General features: G+C 39.9%; 1 protein-coding gene across 1 annotated transcript in view; it reads right to left on the reverse strand.

The window, feature by feature from the left end:
- Positions 1 to 6,162: 6,162 nt before the first annotated feature.
- Positions 6,163 to 22,656, reverse strand: part of LOC137025181 (guanylate-binding protein 4-like) — a 46,625-nt gene continuing 30,131 nt past the window's right edge. The window contains exons 9-11 of the mRNA XM_067393211.1: positions 8,199 to 8,339; positions 6,395 to 6,445; positions 6,163 to 6,240 (exon numbers count right to left, since the gene is read on the reverse strand). Coding sequence (XP_067249312.1) covers positions 6,163 to 6,240; positions 6,395 to 6,445; positions 8,199 to 8,339 — 270 coding nt within the window. The remainder of the gene's footprint in view (positions 6,241 to 6,394; positions 6,446 to 8,198; positions 8,340 to 22,656) is intronic.

Below are 22,656 nucleotides of genomic sequence, written 5' to 3' on the forward strand. Positions count from 1 at the left end.
CAACTCCCTCCATTTTATATTAATTCTGAATTATTGAACGGCTCTTTTGGAGTGTTCTTAAATTGTTAAGATAGTATTCTTAACTGGTGCCCCGTATTACAAAAGGAGGAAGGGGTCATCCGATACACTCATAACCACACCTTAAGTGACACATGATCAAAAATCACTACGTCACCGGTGAATGGAGTAAAAATCACTACAGCAGTGACATGAGTACCAATCCCTATTTTTCTTAGTGTCCTTGGTATAATCACTACAGTATAATCACTACAACTAAACAGGTAATGGTACCTTTCACAAATTCACACTTTGCAAGATTTAATGTTAATGAGGCAGCCTCCAAACGTCTACAGACTTCTCTAAGAGTCTTCAAATTCTGTCCCCAATCATCTGAATGAATCACAATATCATCTAGATGCACTTCACAATCTCACACTGATGCATCATCCTCTGAAATGTAGCAGGGGCATTTCTCATCCCAAAAGCTAGTACAGTATATTATAGAAAACTGTCTGGCGTTACAAACACAGAGATTTCAGAGGCATGTTCAGTGCCTTCAACAAATCCAATTATGTAATATATTTAGCTGAACTGACTTGGTCTACACAATCCTTGATCCTAGGAAGAGAAAAGGAGTCAGGTTTTGTTACATTATTAATTTTATGGTATTCTGTACAGAACTGAAATTTAGAGTCAGGTTTAGGTATCAGCAGGCAGGGAGAGCTCCACGGGCTCTGACTGAGGACAACCACACTATGGTGCAACAGATATTCAGTTTCTTCCTGCATAACTTCACGCTTTCAGGGATTTTCTCTGTACGGATGTTGTTTTATTGGACTGACATTCCCCACATCAATGTCATGGACACATACACAAGTTTTTCCTGGCACATAACGGAACAGGGTAGAAAAAGAATTCAGCAATTCAACCAAGTCATGAGACTGTTCTGAAGTAAGATGTGAAAAGAAACCAGGGAGATTCTGCTGTATAGTGGAATTTTGAAGGCAGGTAGGAGAGAGAGAAGTCTCTGCCTTGGAAATCATCCTCTTCTAAAGAGAACTTCATTACTATATTCACCATAGCAGCAGTCCTTGCCAAAGGAGAACTACTCTGTTTAGCATTTGATTCAGAAGAAGTTCTATTCACATAAGCCTTAAGCTGATTGACATGGCACACACTGCTTTTACTCTTCTGGTCTGGTGTAGCAACAACATAGTCTGTTTCATTCAACCTTCTTTCAATCAGGTACGGACTGGCAAATTTGGCCTGAAGAATAGATCCAGGAGCCGGCAACAAAACCAACACCTGATCACTGGGGTAAATCTTGTTTCACACTTTTTGCTAAATATCGACTTTTCATTTTTAACTGGGTTTCTGACCGATGGGATTTAGCAAGGTCTCGTGCTTTACGTAACTTCTCACAGATAGAAGTAATTTACCAGGTGTTAAAAATGACTTTAGAAAGAGGACAGCATCATTATTTTATTTTTACACAGAGTTTGGTAGGTCTATTAGTAAAAGCTCTTGACTTTAGCAATCTTTGTTTCAGTATATGCAAACAGTGACCGTTCAAAAATGGCAAAAAAGCACTTCTTGTGTTTTTTGCTTCGAGTTTGTTTGCCTGTAACTCAAGAAGTATTAAACATATCTTAATATCCTTCTAGTTTCTAGTTCTTAACAAACTTTCCTTTTGGTATCTTCATTTTAAAGGCCCTCCATGTTTCAATCCCAGAAATATGGACAACTTAATGGAGGCACCATGAGTAAATTGTACACATTTTTAGTGGTCAAAAACCAAATGTGGGTCACTTTACATACAGCTGTTACTTTTTTCTTTTGAAGAGGAATGTCTGAAGAACAAATAATTTTGAAACTAGAAATGTATTTCGTGTTTTTCTATCATCTCATTTGCAAAGAACATACCTGTCGGAGTGCTATAAATATTGTTTTTCCAAAATTAGCATGACAGTTACTTTCAAACTATTCATAAATTTGACTGTTAGGGTTGTGTTGGTTTTGGTGTTTTGGTTTTTTCTTTGTTGCAGGTCGTGACTTTTGGGGCGTGACTTTGGTACACCTGTTCCTCATCATGGGTCTTATTTAAGCATGCTGTAGGAGTTCATCGTGGCGGCTGCTCAGCTCTTGTTGGGAGCAGTTTGCCAGGACCGCGCTCTAATGTTGTTATTTTGTATCTTGTTTTACATCCATACATTTGTGCTGACAACGTTTCAACTGAGCATCCATTCACTTGCAGTTCATACTGATTAACTCTACTGATACTGACCTTTTGATTATGTTTTTTTTGGTTAATAAATATTATGATTGAAGTTATTCCGCCGTGTCGTCTCCCTTAATGTTACACCTTTGAGCCAGGTGTAACATATGGGGGCTCGTCCAATTTAAACTTGTTAATTGGTTTGACGTTATTCGTTTAATTATGTGGAGAGACAGAGCGGAAAATTGGTTCAGAGCGTCGGTTTGCATTTTTGGTCAGCTCTAAAAAAGGTAAGTTCTTGGGTTTTAAAACTGTGTAATTTGTATACTCCCCAGTTAGGATGTAGCAACGCTCTGCGTTGTTTTTTTGTTTTAGTTTGTTATTTTTGTGTGTCTCCTGGGTCGAGTGCACCGCCGTGGTGGTGGTTCCGGACTGTTTGTTCGGGTCCACGCCAGCGGTATTTGGGTGCTTCAAAGGGCTTGACTCTTGGGAGCGCACGAAGACTAGGGAGTAGTTAGTTAGAGGGTTTTTTCGTTAGGATTAGGTGGGGGAGGTAGTGAATGTGTGCACAGTTTTGACCTTAAGAATTACCTGAGCTGAATTGTGAGTAAGCCAAATTTGTTAAATTAATTTACGCGATATTTGATTTCGGATAGTTGCACTATGACATCAGTTGAGCAGTTTTGTAAAGTACCTTCGGATGAGCTATTAAATCTGTGTTCTAAGAAACAGTTATGGGAAATTCTAGATCGATATGAATTGAGTGGCGTTGATAAACGTTTGAGAAAAGATGAGCTGCGAGAAATGGTAAGACACAAGTTAGGCGACCTTCAGATTTTACCAATTACGCTAGAACAAGTAACAGCTGGGGCTAGTCCTGCAGTTCAAAGATCATCAATTTCATTAGTTGGTTTGTCGTTTGAGCAACAGTTACATGAAAAAGACATGCGTGAGCGTGAACTCGAAATAGAAAAACGTAAATTGGATGATTTGATGAGACAACGTGAAATGGAATTTGAGAAAGTTAAACATGAGCAAAAGCTGCTTGCAGAGCGACAAAATCAAGAGTTTCAATTAAAGTTTGAGAGTTTAAAACTTCGAGGTGAGAGTAGGACTATCGATCGGACGGATTGTTCATTTGATATAATTCATAACTTGAAGTTGTTGCCGGCGTTTAATGAGCGAGATCCTGATGTTTTTTTCTCATTATTTGAAAGTATAGCTGATGAACGGGGATGGCCTGAGTCTGACCGCACAGTTATGCTTCAATCTGTTTTAGTAGGGAAAGCTCAGGAAGCGTATACTGCTCTTTCAGTAGAGGAAAGAAAGAATTATGATAGCGTAAAGTCTGCAGTATTAAAAGCTTTTGAGCTGGTGCCAGAAGCTTATCGCCAGCGTTTTCGTACTTGGAGAAAAGGTGAGAGACAAACACACGTGGAAGTTACGAGAGAGTTAAGTAACCACTTTGATCGCTGGTGTACAACATCTAATGTACAGTCATTTGGTGAGTTGCGCGAAATGATGATTACTGAACAGTTTAAAAACATTGTTCCCGATCAAATTGCAGTTTATATTAATGAAAATAAACCTCGCACTGCTGCTGAAGCTGCATCATTAGCAGATGATTTCGTTTTAACACACAAGAACCGGTTTGTTTGTGGCAATCGGGCTAACGGAAATATTAATTCTAAACTACTGCAACGAGGTGACCGAGGACCACCTTCTCAGAGGGTGATAACTGATTCAATGTGTCGTTATTGTCTGGAAGTCGGACATTGGAAGAATGAGTGTCTGGTACTTGGAAGTAAACAGGGACGCGGCAAGAATAAAAACTCTGCACCTGTTCTCTTAACGAATTGTTTGTCGCGCGCGTCATCTGCGGAAAATATGTCTGTGCTAAAAACGAACTGTTCCGAAATTGAACACAAAGGGTATGTACCTTTTATTTCTGAAGGGTTTGTGTCTCTCGTTGAGGGGCAGGAAGGTATACCTGTTAGAGTCCTGCGAGACACGGGATCATCAGAGTCCTTTATTTTGGATTCTGTTCTTCCGTTTTCATCCACCTCATATGCGGGTAAGAATGTTCTGATCCAAGGAATTACTCTCCAAACGTTGTCTGTTCCTCTGCATAACTTTATTTTACAGTCTCAGTTAGTCAATGGGAAAGTGACTATGGGAGTGCGCCCTTCCTTGCCGGTGGAGGGGGTGGAGGTCATTTTGGGAAACAACCTGGCAGGTGAGAGTGTGTGGCCGGTACTGGCCCCGTCACCGATTGTGACCCCGACTTCCCTTCTCGATCAGGGGTGTGGTGAGTTGTCTGAGGGTGCCTCTTGTGTTGTTACACGATCTAAGTCCAAAAGCCTAAATGACGAGGGTGCTAAATTGTGTGATACCCGTAAGCCGGTTAAGTTTGTTGTTCCTGGATTGTCTCTTTCTAATTTTTCTTGTGCAGAATTGGTGGTCGCCCAGCGGGATGATCCTGGGTTGAAAACTTTGTTTGCTGCTGTTTTACCACCGGAGGATGTGGAGAGTTCCGCAACTGGATATTTTATAGGTGATGGAGTGCTGCTGCGTAAGTGGCTTGCTCAAAAAGAAGATTGTGGTGGTGAGTCAATAGTTCAGGTTGTTGTACCGGAAAAATTAGAGATGATGTGCTCCGGTTGGCTCACGGCGATATAGCCGGTCACTTGGGCGTAAAAAAGACGTATGACAGAGTTTTGAAGCATTTATATTGGCCGCTGTTGAAAAAAGATATCTCGCGGTTTATTAAAACATGTCACACGTGCCAAGTGACAGGGAAACCTAATCAGCCACTTAAACAGGCCCCATTGTGTCCAATACCTCCAGTGGATCAACCTTTTGAGCACCTGTTAATAGACTGTGTTGGCCCATTACCTCCTTCTAAGTCGGGAAGTAGATTTCTTTTGACTATTATGTGCCAAAATACTCGTTACCCAGCAGCTTATGCGATGCGCAATATTACAACTCGATCTGTAGTTAAAGCCCTGTCTCAATTTATTTCTATCTTCGGTATCCCTAAGGTCATTCAGAGTGACCAGGGAACGAATTTCACATCTAACATGTTCGCGGAGATCTTGAAACAGTTGAGAGTGAAACATAACCGGTCCAGCGCGTTCCATCCGCAGAGTCAAGGGGTGCTGGAACGGTTTCATCAAACACTCAAGTCTCTCTTGCGCGCGTATTGCGTTGAATTAAATCGAGACTGGGAGGAAGGACTTCCATGGCTTTTGTTAGCTGCAAGGGAGGTTACACAGTCTAGTTTGGGCTTTAGTCCCAACGAATTCGTTTTCGGACATAAGGTGCGGGGTCCGCTTGCCGTTGTGGGCGATCAGTTAAAGGGAAAACAGCTACCACAAAGTTTGCTGGAGTATGTCAATGGTTTTCGCAGACGCTTGTTTTTAGCTGGTCAAGCTGCACGGAAAAATTTAGAAAAGGCGCAAATAAAAATGAAAAGGCTTTTTGATCGCCAGTCTGAACAGCGTGTGTTTAATTCGGGGGATCAGGTTTTGGCATTGCTGCCTTTAGTGGGCTCTCCGTTTTGCGCAAAGTTTATGGGACCATATACCGTGGTGCGTGCTTTATCAGATCTTAATTATGAAATTGAAACTCCGGATAGAAAGAAAAGGACTCAAATTTGTCATGTGAATTTATTGAAACCATTTTTTTCTCGTACTTGTAAACAATCTGTCAAGTCGTCTGCTGTGGTCAGTTCTGTGACTGATGAGTTGAGTCGATCTTCGGTAGGAGAGACTGGGGGAATTAAAGTTTTAGATGACGCTGTATTACAACCTTGTTTAAAAAATTCAGAGGCTTTAAATAATTTGGAGAATTTGTTGGCCCATTTATCCGTTGTACAACGAGCAGAGCTGTCACAATTGATAGGCGAGTTTCCGTCATTATTTGGGGATGTCCCATCACAAACTCACTTAATAGAGCACGATGTAGATGTGGGTGACGCTCCACCTATACGCCAGCGTTTTTATCGTGTTCCTGTTGAAAAACGTCTAAAATTGGAGTCAGAGATTCAGTATATGCTGAAGAATAACATCGCAAAACCGTCTTGTTCGAGTTGGGCTTCGCCGTGTCTATTAGTTAAAAAACCAGATGGAACTTTCAGGTTTTGTACGGATTATAGACGAATTAATAAAATCACCAAACCTGACGCTTTTCCTCTCCCGAGGATGGAGGACTGTGTCGATCAAGTGGGTTCTGCAAGGTATGTCAGCAAATTCGATTTACTTAAAGGATACTGGCAGGTGCCTTTAACACCGCGGGCACAAGAAATAACTGCGTTCATAACTTCTTCTGGGTTATACTCCTATTCTGTCATGAGTTTCGGGTTACGAAACGCGCCGGCGACCTTTCGGAGGTTAATGAACCGTGTGGTTTCAGGTTTAGACGGCTGCGCAGTTTATTTGGACGACGTTATAGTTTACAGCGATGAATGGGATCAACATGTGAGACGGATACGAGCTTTATTTCAGCGTCTAGCGGAGGCTAATTTGACAGTGAATTTGTCTAAATGTGACTTTGCACGGGCAACGGTTTCTTATTTGGGAAGAGAGGTGGGCCAAGGAAAGGTGCGCCCTTTGCGCTCTAAAGTGAGTGCATTAGAGAATTTCCCTACTCCTTGTACAAAAAAGGAACTAATGAGGTTTATAGGGATGGCTAATTACTATCGTAATTTTTGCCCTAATTTTTCATCGGTTATTTGTCCATTGACTAACCTTTTAAAGAACTCCGCCAAGTTTGAGTGGACTCCCCATTGTCAAAAGGCTTTCGAAAATGTGAAGCTGTTGTTGTCGGCTGCTCCTGTGTTAGCAGCGCCCCAAAGTGGTCTTTTGTTTAAGATCCAGGTTGACGCAAGTCAAGTGGGAGCAGGAGCGGTTCTCCTGCAGACTCATTCCGATGGGTATGATCACCCAGTCAGTTATTTTTCACGCAAGTTTAACTCCTTTCAATTGAACTACTCTGTTATTGAGAAGGAAACGCTGGCACTGATTTGGGCTCTCCAACATTTTGACGTTTATGTGGGGGGAGGCTCTCCGGTAGTAATCTATTCCGATCACAATCCCTTGACGTTTCTTCACTCATTACAGAGTCTGAGTCAACGCTTAATGCGATGGGTACTTTTCTTACAGCCATATAATATAACGATTAAACATATTAAGGGTGCTGAGAATGTTCTAGCGGACACTCTGTCACGTGCCCCCGTGATGGAGTGACGTGAGATCTGTCTGCAACTGATGTGTTTTTTTTTTTTTTTTGTTCTGTTTTTTGTTGTGGGGTAATTTTTTAAAAGGGGGGTGTGTTAGGGTTGTGTTGGTTTTGGTGTTTTGGTTTTTTCTTTGTTGCAGGTCGTGACTTTTGGGGCGTGACTTTGGTACACCTGTTCCTCATCATGGGTCTTATTTAAGCATGCTGTAGGAGTTCATCGCGGCTCAGCTCTTGTTGGTAGCAGTTTGCCAGGACCGCGTTCTAATGTTGTTATTTTGTATCTTTTTTTACATCCATACATTTGCGCTAACAACGTTTCAACTGAGCATCCATTCACTTGCAGTTCATACTGATTAACTCTACTGATACTGACCTTTTGATTATGTTTTTTTTGGTTAATAAATATTGTGATTGAAGTTATTCTGCCGTGTCGTCTTCCTTAATGTTACACCTTTGAGCCAGGTGTAACATGACAAAAAGGCTCCATTCATGCTACTTGCACATTAGTACCTGGGCTCTATTTGCCTATTTAAATCCAAACAGTGACTATTTTTGGCCGGGCAGTGTATACACACTGAGCAGTGATAATTTTAACGCTGGGGATTTTGCTGTGTACCCACACATGGCAGTAAAGCACAGGTGCAGCATCTTACAAAAAGTGATGCGTCACTGCTTTGAACACAAAACAACGTTGCATTTATATTTATTTGTAAAAGACTTAAGATAAATGTGTCAGCTAAATTACTTGATAGTTGTCTAGACTGTCAGAAGGATACTGCAGTTCCTCTACAGCCCTGTTGTCAATCGTCCCTCGACTGTTGTAGACCAGAGTGCTGCTCAGTAACACAGCCAGACAGAAGATGTTGGTGTCATGCTTTGAGTCTCCCTGAGAAAGTGAAATACAATCAATTATCTCAATAAATGCTGCTCAAACAACTACAAGAAACAACTATTAGGATCTGTTTTAACAGATACATGAGCGATAATTGTAAAGTCAGAAGTTTGCTTCTTGGTGCAATTTAAGTGAACTTGGAGACTTATCTCGGGTGACTGGAGGAGACGTTCCGAGTGGCGAATCTGTTGCGTCAGAGGAAAAGCTATGGAATCTAAAAACAGCACTGGAAGCAGCCAATGGAGCGCGGAAAAGAGAGGAGAGCCTAAAGGCTGATTTATACTTCTGCGTCAGACCTACGCCAGAGTCTGCGCCATAGACTATGTGTCTGTTTTCATTTATACTTCTGCGTCGTTCTCCACGTCGACGTGCATGCAGACCACTAGGAGGCAGTGTCCGCGGTCATGTTGAGGATCAAGGCAAAAGCCGAAGAAGAAGCAGATTGTCATATGTACGTTGTCAGAGAAGCTTACAACTAGAAGCGGCAAATAGGTAACGACTTTTGTTGCAGTTTGACTGAATGTGTCCCTTGAAGCAATTTTTTTCATTCATATGGAAGCTGAAAACACTCTATGTTTTAAGATTGCTCCGTGCCATCTTTTTGACCCGAGGGAGGGGTTCTAGCAGACCAATCACAGCGCTTGCGGTCCGCGTAGAATTGGCGCGTTGTTACATTTTTGAAGAGGTGCACGTCATAGGCTACGTTTGCTACATGCAACTTACGCCGTAGCTACAGTGTACACTCGACGCAGAAGTATAAATCAGCCTTAAGGAGCGTGCACGCTGAAAACGGAGCGCATAAAAAGCACTCATCCTAAAAGAATTGCAACGCAGTGAGTGTCCTGCCGCACAAGTGTCTTCTAGAAAAAAGATTGCCACATCTAAAGAGAGTTGTGAGCGAAAGAAGACAAAAAGATCGGAAAGCACATCAGTGATGAGTCAACCCGAGACGCTGATGGTAGGATGAAATGTGTTTCAGTGAGCTAAATGTTGGCTTATATATGTTGATTGATATTTACATAAATGTCTTCTCGTGTGTTGAAGAGACAAATTGTGTTGTAACAGAAGTTTGCTGAATCATATTGTGTATAATAATGTTGAATTAGCATGCACATAGTTAAAATGTTTTAGTGTCTCTGTTGAAAAATCCAGCTAAAACCAGCCTAAGCTCGTCTCCCAGCCTGGTCATAGCTGGTTTTAGAGGGGTTTTGGTTAGCTAGGAGAATGGGAGGCTGGGAGACCACCAGCTTAAACCAGCTAAGACCAGCCAATTAGTATTATTATTCTGTTTTCTTAAAGGTTATCAACCTAATTTGAGCTTAAACTGCCAAGATATCTACCTTCAATTAAACTAACTACAATTAGCCTGACTTCGTCATACTCATATTCTAGGCAGAATGTGAGTCTGATACTGCTCCATTGCACTTGAATTATTAGGCGTGTCTTAACCAAACCAGTAAAAAACAACAACTCTGCACTCAATTGGATAGACCTACAACCAATCAGAGCAACGCAGTAAGTGACGTATGTTGAGCGACGCATAGTTGTCAACAGAGTTCAACTGCACGAACGCACGCTGGAACTGGAAGAAGTAGGAACCCAGCCAGCAATGAAACGTGGGGCCCAGATGGGTTAACTACGGGTTCCATGGGTACTGTGTGGGCATGGGCTTTGGCTGGGTGAAATCAGCGGGTCCCATGTAGGTTTTGTAGTACGAGTCCCACATAGCAAGCCCATATGAGCTGATTACATGGGCCCCATAAGGGACAGGCATGGGCCAAGTGGGCATGGGTTTGATCTGGGAACACATATATGGGTCTTGCATGGCATATTTATGGGCCAAGTGGGCATGGGTTTGAACTGGGAATGCACATATGGGTCCCTCATAGAATTTTTATGGGCCAAGTGGGCATGGGTTTGAACTGGGAACACATATATGGGTCTTGAATGGCATATTTATGGGTGAAATGGGCATGGGTTTGAACTGGGAATGCACATATGGGTCCTTCATAGAATTTTTATGGGCCAAGTGGTCATGGGTTTGAACTGGGAAAACATATATGGGTCTTGCATGATATATTTATGGGCCAAGTTGGCATGGGTTTGAACTGGGAAAACATATATGGGTCTTGCATGATATATTTATGGGCCAAGTGGGCATGGGTTTGATCTGGGAACACATATATGGGTCTTGCATGGCATATTTATGGGCCAAGTGGGCATGGGTTTGAACTGGGAATGCACATATGGGTCCTGCATAGAATTTTTATGGGCCAAGTGGGCATGGGTTTGAACTGGGAACACATATATGGGTCTTGAATGGCATATTTATGGGTGAAATGGGCATGGGTTTGAACTGGGAATGCACATATGGGTCCTTCATAGAATTTTTATGGGCCAAGTGGTCATGGGTTTGAACTGGGAAAACATATATGGGTCTTGCATGATATATTTATGGGCCAAGTTGGCATGGGTTTGAACTGGGAAAACATATATGGGTCTTGCATGATATATTTATGGGCCAAGTGGGCATGGGTTTGATCTGGGAACACATATATGGGTCTTGAATGGCATATTTATGGGTCAAGTGGGCATGGGTTTGAACTGGGAATGCACATATGGGTCCTACATAGAATTTTTATGGGCCAAGTGGGCATGGGTTTGAACTGGGAACACATATATGGGTCTTGAATGGCATATTTATGGGTCAAGTAGGCATGGGTTTGAACTGGGAATGCACATATGGGTCCTGCATAGAATTTTTATGGGTCAAGTGGGCATGGGTTTGAACTGGGAAAACATATATGGGTCTTGCATGATATATTTATGGGCCAAGTGGGCATGGGTTTGATCTGGGAACACATATATGAGTCTTGAATGGCATATTTATGGGTCAAGTGGGCATGGGTTTGAACTGGGAATGCACATATGGGTCCTGCATAGAATTTTTATGGGTCAAGTGGGCATGGGTTTGAACTGGGAAAACATATATGGGTCTTGCATGATATATTTATGGGCCAAGTTGGCATGGGTTTGAACTGGGAAAACATATATGGGTCTTGCATGATATATTTATGGGCCAAGTGGGCATGGGTTTGATCTGGGAACACATATATGGGTCTTGAATGGCATATTTATGGGTCAAGTGGGCATGGGTTTGAACTGGGAATGCACATATGGGTCCTGCATAGAATTTTTATGGGTCAAGTGGGCATGGGTTTGAACTGGGAAAACATATATGGGTCTTGCATGATATATTTATGGGCCAAGTTGGCATGGGTTTGAACTGGGAACACATATATGGGTCTTGCATGATATATTTATGGGCCAAGTTGGCATGGGTTTGAACTGGGAACACATATATGGGTCTTATATATATTTATACAACAGTTCTGTCTGGTTCTCGAATCTGATTGGCTGATAGCCATGCGATATTTCAGCGATATCAGCACTCCTCCTACCTTTTCACCGTTTGTATCACTCCGCTTGAAGTGACCGTCATGGCGGCCGACCAAATCAACCGCAAGCTTTACAAATACTACTTGTTGTACCACAAACTGCAGTTTTAATAGTTTTTAGGCGATAATGTAGTTGTTTAGACCTGAAATATGTGACTCATATTTAATAACAGCGCCTATTTTACAACTTGTTTTGACGTTTTCGGAGATGTGAGCTCCAGGGCGTCAGCGACCGTTCAGTGCTTCTGTAACTGCCGAGAACAGCTTAATCTCGGCCAGTGACTCGTGGATTTGCCGCTGGCTCTTATAGTGGTTAAACATGAGACATTATTCAATTTGAGTACATAGAAGAGGCAATCTTTGGTCTTTATTAATCTATTATTTGTTCCAGAGCAAGTCGAATTGTGCTATGTTAAATTTGATAATAAACGACGTTATGTTACATCATTATATATAGGCTAGCATATTGGCTTCAACTAGACGGGACATATCAGACGAACACTCTTCTCCGCTTTTCAAATACGTAAAACATTAAACTTTATAAACATAGGGTTTTTTTTAGTAAAGAAAACGCTTTACAATTTTTTTTTCTAAAATCAGATCTTTATTTACCTTTGCATTGCACAGAGATGTCCAAACTGCGTGCACACTTCATTCACAAGGGGATGCGGATTAATGTAATGAAGTTTGATTGACAGTTTGAGGATCCAATGGAGTTAAGATGTTTTGTCACAAGCTCTTTAAAATCCTTTTCATTCCTTGAATATTTGTAAAACCCACATACAAGCGTAAATGTTTTTTGTTTTGTTTTTGTTTTTTGTAAATAACTAGTGTTTTGTTTGACTGAACTGTACAATTGTGCTTATTTGTTGTTCAATAAATATTATTTTATATAAATATGTCCATTAGTAAGTAATATGGATTGAGTGAAAGTTACATTAATACGCCATTAGATGGCAGCAACACTTTACAGGAGGAATAAGTCAGTGAAGCACAAGAGACTTTTAAATTGAAAGGAACTTTTGCAAAGGAAGTTGTTTTTAGTGCTGTGGTGTTATACAAAGATCGCTTTCCTCAGAGGACATTCAAACGGACTTTTATAATGGATATAATATTATGGACATCGACTTGAAGAATGAATGTAATGCAATACACTGTGTGCAGAATTATTAGGCAAGTTGATTTTCTGATCATATTTTTTTTCCAAGCACATTTTACCAATTCCAATCCACATCAATCTTAATAACTACTATTAATATTGTTTTTAATCATTTATAAGTGATACATAATTGTTCATGAAGGCTGGAAATGAAAAATGCCCTATATTCAGGTGTGCAGAATTATTAGGCAGGTTTTCTTTTACAGATAAAATGAGCCAAAAAAAGAGATTTAACTCAGACTGAAAAGTCAAAAATTATTAAATACTCATGATAAGGACTCAATACTAATGTAATACTAGAAATTGCAAAGTTAAAGCATGACCATTGGACAGTGAAATGCTCATTGGGTCAGCGGGGTCATACAAAAACAGCTGGAGAAGAAAAGACACGTTAACTGCAAAATAATTAAGAATTAAGGTGAAGAATTAAGTGTGAAACCATCAGGAACCCTTTAGTCTCCAGCGCCTACATTTCCCAGTACTGAAACCTACCTGGAGTCTTCAGAAGTGTGAGGTGTCAGGATCTCAGAGACTTAGGTTAGGTGAAGAATCCTAAAAAATGACCCGCTCTTAATCAGAATCACAAGCTGAAGTGTTATAAAATACATGAAGACTGGGTTTTTATAGGCCTTATAGACAGACAGCTTGAGAGTGACTCCTGAAGGACCAGCACCACATCCTCTTGTACCACTGTTTGAAGAATTTATCTTCCAGAATCTGGCAGTAAGGTGTGGGAGTTCACTTTTAGTCCATCTCTTATCCTGAAATGTCCATCTTGTAGAGATGGACTAAATGATCTTCCAAAACTTACTGCCAGATTCTGGAAGATAAATTCTTCAAACAGTGGTACAAGAGGATGTGGTGCTGGTCCTTCAGGAGTCACTCTCAAGCTGTCTGTCTATAAGGCCTATAAAAACCCAGTCTATATGAAATATATTTTTGAATATATATATATATGTTATATATATATATATTTGTTTCACCCTTCATATACTTAAAATATATTTAAATATGTATTTCAGGGGCAGGAAAAATATATTTATATATGAAAATATATTTCAGGGCGCAAGAAAATACATTTCCAATCTTACAGTCGACAATGCAAATGTGCGTGGAAGTTCACATATCTTCCCAAAAAATACCTGTGTAATAGTGATCATGGCACCTCACAAATGTGTGTTTTAGTCTATTACTTATTAATTAATTCATTTATTTATTAATTTAATTGTAATTTATTGTCAGTGTAATATAGCGTTTAGATCTACATCAAATACAAATAAATAGATTAATAAAATCGCTAGATGTACGATGTTAACTGTGATGTAATTTGAATGGGAAACCACTAGCAGCGCTCACAGACTTTTGGAGTACTGCGCATGCGCGTCATTTTGAACTGTAACGGTCGTCAGTCAACCGGGAGTTTTCGGAGTAAAAGGTAAGAGCTAACGTTATAACTTTATTTTTAGTCGTCATTTTTCACATATGTAATGTTCATTGCTACTTTGAATGTATAATGTTTTATTGTCAAGGGTTTTTTTTTTACTTTAATTGTAAAATTAATGCCCCGTTTGTTTATTTGCTCACATGAGACGCATTTGATATTTTCAGATTTCCGTTTTAAAGTTAGTTGTTTTTAATTTGGACACTAGTGAAAACTAACGTTACACACAAAAAATGTTTAATATTTTTTTTTAAATTTCAGCTGTAGAGTGTTTGGGAGACGGTGCTGCCTGCTGTTGTCGATCTATGATGCTCCTGTCACTGATAGTGGCCTGTAACGTAAGTCTTTTTTTTTTTTTTGGCTAAATTTAATGTTTTACTAAACTTGTTAAGTAGGCACACGTTATTTTCTCGTTATTAAAGTTCAGGCATATGCTGGTTTGGCATTAATGGCATTTCATGCGCTCAATTTTTCTACTATTATTATTATCATTATTAATATAGCCTTACTATAATATAATTTTTATTCACTTTCTGCTGAATGACAAGCTGTTTTCGATTATCCAGTTGAGCCAGTGATTCAGTAAGTTGCTTGTAACAGAAGATGCTTATTTGGCATGACTTACAGGTTTACATGTGTCATTCATTACTGAAAAAATCTGCTTTTTATTTTCAGTAGCAGAAGCAGAGACGGTTTGTGCAACAGCAACAAGGTGAGAATGATGAGACACTTTAAGAAGTAGATTTTTTTTTTTTTTTAATTAAGCACTGTTAAGCAAATTATATTATTTTATTTGTGTAATTTATGAATTGATATGTTCTCTGCACTTGTGTTAATATCTGTTTCTGTCTGGAACAGGTGCGGGTCAAAACCCATCTGTTAAGACGCTTGTCCACTTGCTGTCCGCCCCACCAGCCCAACGATTGTGCTGGAGAACCACAAGTCACAGGTACAGGATAATGTTCATAGTCAAGTCATCTTCATTTCTGTGGAACTTTATACAAAACAGCTTCACAGTAAAAAACATGATATAGTCAACATGACCCTAGTTGAAGTGAAACACTAGGTGTGTGTTAGAAAAATACTAATATTTTAAAGTCTGTACATGCAAATGATTCCTCAAGCTTTAAAACACATCACAAATTACAACATGTTGACTTTGAGCCCATATTGGACAGTTGGCAAATCTGTAATGTAACAAATTTAACATAACAGTATTTTCCAAAAACACACCTATTGTTTCACTTCAGAAGAAGTTGATTAATCAACTGAGGTCATGTGGATTACCGTCATGTTCACTTTGGTTTTTGACCTTCTTGCGTGAACACACAGAGATGGATTATTTTTCTAAATATCTCTGTTTGTATTCCACAGAAAAAGAGAATGTCATAATCAACTGGAACAGCATGAGGGTAAATATCCCTTTGTTAAGTTAGCTTAACTGAGTGACTTTGTGATATTCCACTATCCCTTCATTTGTAAAAGTGAAAATGCAATGCAGAAGTGTAAAGAAAGGCTAATTCGACCTCTCCTCAATCATCAGTTTCTTTACTGTACTGTCTAAAAATATGCCCATTAAATATCTTTAAAATCCAGTATACCTGTAATTGTTTTAGTTCCAGTGTAAACAAAAATATCAGGAAATCCAAAACTAGTTAGAGGACAAAGTGCATGCCCTCTGTACCTGTACTGATGTTCAGTTATTGTGTTTTGTCTTTTGTATGAGTACAGTGGTAGAGACAGAGAAGAAGTGCCTTTGATGAGGAAACCATGGCAGCCATATATACGGTAAATTAATACTTAGTGAAAGGAAAATTTACTAGAAACATTAAGTTCTAAAAAAATTACTGATTTTTGTCTCACAGTCAAGAAGAGATTTCCAAATGTGTCCAAAGAGGCTTTGAGGATTTGACGTGGGGAAACTGAGACTTCTTGAAAGCAAAAAAGTTATATTTGTTTGAATATTGTAATTTTTTGAACATTGTAAAGTATGTTCCTTGCTGATTTTTATTCAAATGTTCACTTGTTATAGACAACAAATACATTTTTTTTTCAAATGTGACATGTGAATGTATTTTCTTGGGTTGAAATATATGTAGGGCAAAATATATTTTTAAATGCTTTTGTAAAATATATTTTGAAAATATATTTTAAAAAAATATACAAAACATGGCCAAAAAATACATTTTAGGAAAATATATTTATATGACAAAATATATTTATAGCGAATATATTTTTTGGCCATTTTTTGTATATTTTGAAATATATTTAAAAATATATTTGAAAATAAATTGTTTTACCATATGGGTTAATTTATTGCACATTTATTGGAAAGTTTGAATTTATCATAAGTCCGAATGTGCGAATATAAAACCAACTTTACCGAAGTCGTGCCGTCGAACTGTTGTATAAACGCAATATCACACTCGTAGCCGTGCGATATGGCTGTATATGAGCACGCAGTGATTACCTACGGACGAATCACAGCGTGCTGATATACAGCCATATCGCACGGCTACGAGTGTGATATTGCTCATATATCTATGGGTAAAAAAGAACATTGACAACACAAACGCCATGACTGTTTTGGATGTATTTTTTGGAGAGATGTTTTGTTTTCTTTTTTTCAGACATTTTTAAAAAAAAAAAAATTTTTTATTTATTTACCGGTACGTTGTAAAATTTTAATTGTTAAAGATTATGTTTGTTGTTCAATGTATTATATAATGAGTGTATTTTGTATTGTATTTTTGTGGGGTTTTTTTCAGAGATTTTTTTAAAATATATTTTTTAGTTTACCGTATGTTGTGACATTGTTTTTTAAAGATAATTTTTGTTGTTCAATTTAATATATTTCTTGCAGTTCAAAGCATCAAGTGTCTTGTATTTATCTTGTACTTACATTCATTCTTCATTTTTAATTTTTCTTAGATTGTTCCCTTAAATGAATGGTTGGGCTTACCTTGCATGAATTGCCCAGTTAGGACCAACATAAGATCCTTACAGAGCCCACTTTAAGCCCATATGGGCATTCACGGTTGAATCCTGGTGCAAACCCACTTTAAACCCCTTTAGGCAGGTGGGGCCCAAATGGGTCTGACACAAATTGCCCGGTTAAGACCCACATAAGACCCTTACAGATTCCACTTAAAACCCATCTGGGCATCCACGGCTGGTCCCCATGTGTATCCCGGGTGCAAGCCCACTTTAAACCCCTTCAGACTGGTGGGCCCCAAATGGGTTTGGCATGAATTGCCCAGTTAGGACCCACACAAGACCCTTACAGATCCCACTTAAAACCCATTTGGGCATCCATGGCTGGCCCCCATGTGGATCCCGGGTGTAAGCCCAATTTAAACCCCTTTGGGCAGGTGGGGCCCAAATGGGTTTGGCATGAATTGCCCAGTTAGGACCCATGCAGTACCCTTACAGGTCCCACTTTTAGTACGTCTGGGCTTCCACGGCTTGCCCAAATGTGGATCCCGGGTGCAAGCCCATAATGGGGCCCACATTTGCCGCCCATGAAGCCCTCATCTGGGCCCCACATGTCATTGCTGGCTGGGAAAGTAATGAGTGTAAACGATCTTTGCCGCTGTTGTAAAAAAAATTTAAGAATTCGTGGAGTACTTACAAGCATGAATAACATTTTTGAGAGAAACACAAAAGGTGCATGTATATACAAACAAGTTCTCTGTTTAGGATTAGATCTCGACAATAATGAAAATAAATCTTATCGCATTTGTCGGCCCTGTCTCAACTTTATTACACGGTTGCAACGCGACTTGACTAACTTTAAAAAATTGAAAGACGACGAAAGAGACAAGGCTGAAGAAGCGTGTTCATCTGAGGCTTCAGAGAAAAGAGATTGTGAGCCTACCCCTTCCAAGATGCCCAGGGCTCTGAAGAAGGTTTGCCCCAATCCTTCAACTTCAACCGGTACAAGAACGCGAAAGAGCATCACAGAGGTAAGCTTGTTTTATTTAATTGTTTACTTCTTATGATATGACTATGAGAATAACCTCGATGGGAAAGTTTTCATTACTCAATAGTGAGTCGCGTTTAAAATCCAGTGTGATAAACACACTTGCATTCCCACACTACATACTACTATGATGATTAAACAATATTAGTCATATTTTCAGATATGGTAGCCTTGTGTCATCTCGATTTAGAGTCAGGCTATAAGTAGTGTGAACAAATGTTAAAAGGATAAACTAGCACCTGATGTTGTATGAGTTGTTGTCTGTCACTTTGCCAACATGCTAAAATGTTTCCTTGTGTAATGGGCTAACATGTCATGTCTGTATATTCCAATTTAATGTCAATGAACAATATACATATTAGGCTACATAATAATCTTTCATACTGATAAATTATCTTATATTTCAGGTTGTCACCCATTACTCATCACAAAAGGTTGCCAAAGTATGTAATCCAGAAGAGGCCTCAATAGTGAACAGCATCAATAATAAAAAATGGAACACAGCTGTAAAGTTTGCAATGAATCATAAACACCTAGCGGAGGAAATAAAGGTGCACATTCTAGAGCTAGTGAGCAATGAATGCAAAAACATCTGTAATCCAAACAACGGTTTCATCCTGTGGAAGTCCTCTCCAGATGATCTGAAAGCCTTTTCATTCGCCAGCTTAGAGGCAGACTTAAAATGTTTCTCACCATTTCTTTTCTCCATTCTCACAACTGCAACCAATCACTCTCAAACTGCAACTTGTGTAGCAGCTTCCATTGCTTTGAGAGGAAGAGAAGCCCGCCTTTCAGCCTTTGCATACTATGTAGGTAGTATACTACATTATGGTGGGTGAAAAAAACAGTGTTTCAAAGGCTGAGCAAAATGGCCATAACAACAACTCACCAAAATTCTGTAGAGAAGCAAAAGGAGTTGTCTCTCCTATGTGAGGAACCTGTAAAAATGTTAAAGGTCCAGAATGAAATTTTCTTGAACTCTGACTCTGAAGTGATCCGAAGGACCCACTTAACACAGTCTGGAAAAGCATGGAAAAGCTTCAATTGTCAGGTGAGATGTCAAATAACGTACATATAGAAACACACCAAATGCTGTGTCATCATGAATGTTGTGTGTCTATCTTTTGATTAAGAAGTCTTGTAATTGTTATTACTTTTTTCTTTTCCAGTGGACAAATCGGCTCAAAGCATAGATGTCTCTGAAACAGCTGTGCTACCTTTTAGCACAATAAGTGACTCTGAAGCAGCAGAGCTTGGCTTGAGCTCCTCTGCTTTTCCAATCACACACACCACTCCTCCACCAAAATATTCTATAATATTCTCTTTTTCATGCGTGCTCATCATCAGTCAACCCTCCACAGCAACAAATCCATACACTGGATTCATCATATTGCAGTCCAAGATAGAATCACGACATATCACCTTGGCAATGACAGGCCTGACCATGACATACTTCAATACGACCTTTGCAACTCTCTCCCTGGACTTGAAACCCAAGCCTATATGAGGCGTGAGTTTATTGTTCTTGGAAGCCGCATCCTTACCCAGTAACCTGGCTGTGTTTAAACCCTTCTCCAATGTAGTGGTTCAACACATTCCACATCAATATACAGAGGAAATGGCTAAGTGCTCCACTGATGTAAGTAATTAGTTAAATCTGAAACAATAGTAGAAGACATACACATATTTTCAACTCAAACATTACTGTAACATCATTTAATATATAATTTTTTTAAAGTATCCACTGGGACTACTCTTTAAAGATGAGAATAAAACGTCAGATTTGGTTGATGTACTTCACCATCTTCAGAAAGAGTAAGAATATAATCAGGCTCCATTGTAACTTTTGGCAAGAAAAGTGCTTTTTTGAAGCTTTTAATTCCACTGTTTGCTTTTAAACCATTTAGGTATGTGCCAAAGGGACCAGACGGTGTGTCAAATGTATTAGTAGGAGGTGACCGGCTGACAGAGGGGAGCTGCCGAAATATACAGATGGTGCTACAAAGGAAGACCGACTGGAAGGTCTCATCTTTAAGTTTGAGGACTGGCATGCCATCAGAAATCTCTTTGAAGTGAGTATAAAATATATATAATGTAACAGTGTCATGAACTGTACATGGTTCTAGTGGCTGCATCAACACTATAGATGAAGTTCCACTTCGTAAGAGAGCATACCGTGTATCTGTGGAGAAACAACAATTCATTGACAAAGAGATTAAGGAGATGTTAGCCAATAATATAATTAGACCTTCCAACTCACCATGGGCTTCTCCTGTTGTTATTGTTCCCAAAAAGGACGGCGGATCTAGGTTTTGTGTGGACTTCCGTGGACTGAACTCAAAAACTTACTTGGATGCTTATCCGATGCCCCAAATCCAGGATATTTTGGGATCTTTACACGGAGCAAGAATTTTCAGTACTTTAGATCTTAAAAGTGGATACTGGCAGGTGGAGTTGGAGCCAGGAAGTATACCTAAAACTGCTTTTGTGACATCTTCAGGGCTATTTGAATTCTTACGTTTACCGTTCGGCCTTAAAAACGCTGCAGCCTCGTTTCAACATTTAATGGAATGTGTACTGATAGAAATCAAGGGAAAGTGCTGCTTTGTATATATTGACGATATTGTGGTATACTCAAAGGATGAGAATGAACACCTGCTGCACCTCAGTCAAGTTTTCAGTTGCCTCAATCAAGCTGGGCTGACTTTAAACCTTAAAAAGTGCAACATGATGCAAAGGTCTCTAACTTTTCTGTGCCTCAATCGCTGAAAGAGGTGCAAGGGTTTTTAGGACTTGCTGGGTGGTATCACCGATTTGTACCACGATTTTCAGAAAAAGCAGCCCCTCTACATGCTTTAAAGAAGAAGGGAGCCACTTGGGCTTGGACAGAATCCTGTCAAGAAGCATTTGAAACTATCAAGAATGATCTAACTCCAACTCCTGTCCTGATTTCACCAGACTTTTCTAGACCATTTAAGGTGCAGACAGATGCCAGTGAGAAAGGACTGGGAGCAGTTTTGACTCAAGACATAGAAGGAGAAGAACACGTTATAGCTGATGATTCACGCTTACTTCATGGAGCTGAAAAAGCATACTCTGTGTCTGAGAAGGAGTGCTGTGCTGTTCTGTGGGCTGTGGAGAAGTGGCGGCCCTATTTAGAGGGTAGACCCTTTGAAGTTATAACCGATCACGCAGCATTGACTTGGGTTTTCAATCACCCAAAACCCTCATCAAGATTGACCCGGTGGGCTATACGGCTGCAGGAGTTTGAATTTACAGTTAAGTATCGAAAAGGACAATGCAATGTGGTCCCAGACACATTATCCCGGAGTCTGGAAGACACTGCAAATGAACATGGTGAGGCAAGTTAAGACTGCTGGTTCAACAGTAACACCATCAAACCTACCAGTGGATTGGGAGGAAATTGCCAAAGCGGAATGGCTTTTTATTTCGTAGTGTGCCAGATGGACAAAAGGGGCAGAAATTTCAGTTGGTGGTACCTGAAGGCTTGCGCAAAGAATTCTTGAAATATGCCCACGACAATCCTTTGAGTGGTCACTTTGGTCGGCTTAAAACCCTTTTGAGATTGCTTGATATGGTGTACTGGCCCAGTTTACGCTCTGACGTTTGGAAGCACTGTAAAGAGTGTCAAGTGTGCCAGACGTACAAACCCTCAACCTCCAAGTTGTCTGGTTACCTGCAGAATACCCCAGTGGTGGTGCCAGGATATATGATGGGAGTGGACCTAATGGGACCTTTTCCTAAGAGTCCAAGGCAAAATGAGTATCTTTTGGTGATGGTAGATTACTGCTCAAAATGGGTTGAGTTGTTCCCTCTACGAGTAGCCAAAGCCCCAAAAATAGCTCATATTCTGGTAAATGAGATTTTCACTCGATGGGGTACTCCAGTTTATTTCGTTTCTGACAGAGGAGCACAATTTACCTCACACCTCTTGAATTTAGTGTGCAAGCAATGGGGGGTAACCCAAAAACCTACCACAGCCAGTCATCCACAAACGAATCTTACAGAGCGCATTAACCGTACGCTCAACTATGATAGCCTCCTACGTCAACGAACATCATCGTCATTGGGATCGCTGGCTTGCAGAATTCAGGTTTGCCATAAATACAGCCTGGCAAGAGTGAAGTCGGTGAGAGAAAATGTGGAGCAAGCTCAAAAGAGGCAAGGGCGCTATTATAACCTTTGCAGAAAACATGCTCAGTATCAGGTTGGAGAGTTGGTATGGGTGCGCTCTCATCCCTTGTCACGGG

Source organism: Chanodichthys erythropterus, chromosome 8, assembly GCF_024489055.1.
Source record: "Chanodichthys erythropterus isolate Z2021 chromosome 8, ASM2448905v1, whole genome shotgun sequence".
In the NCBI taxonomy this organism is placed as follows: domain Eukaryota; kingdom Metazoa; phylum Chordata; class Actinopteri; order Cypriniformes; family Xenocyprididae; genus Chanodichthys; species Chanodichthys erythropterus.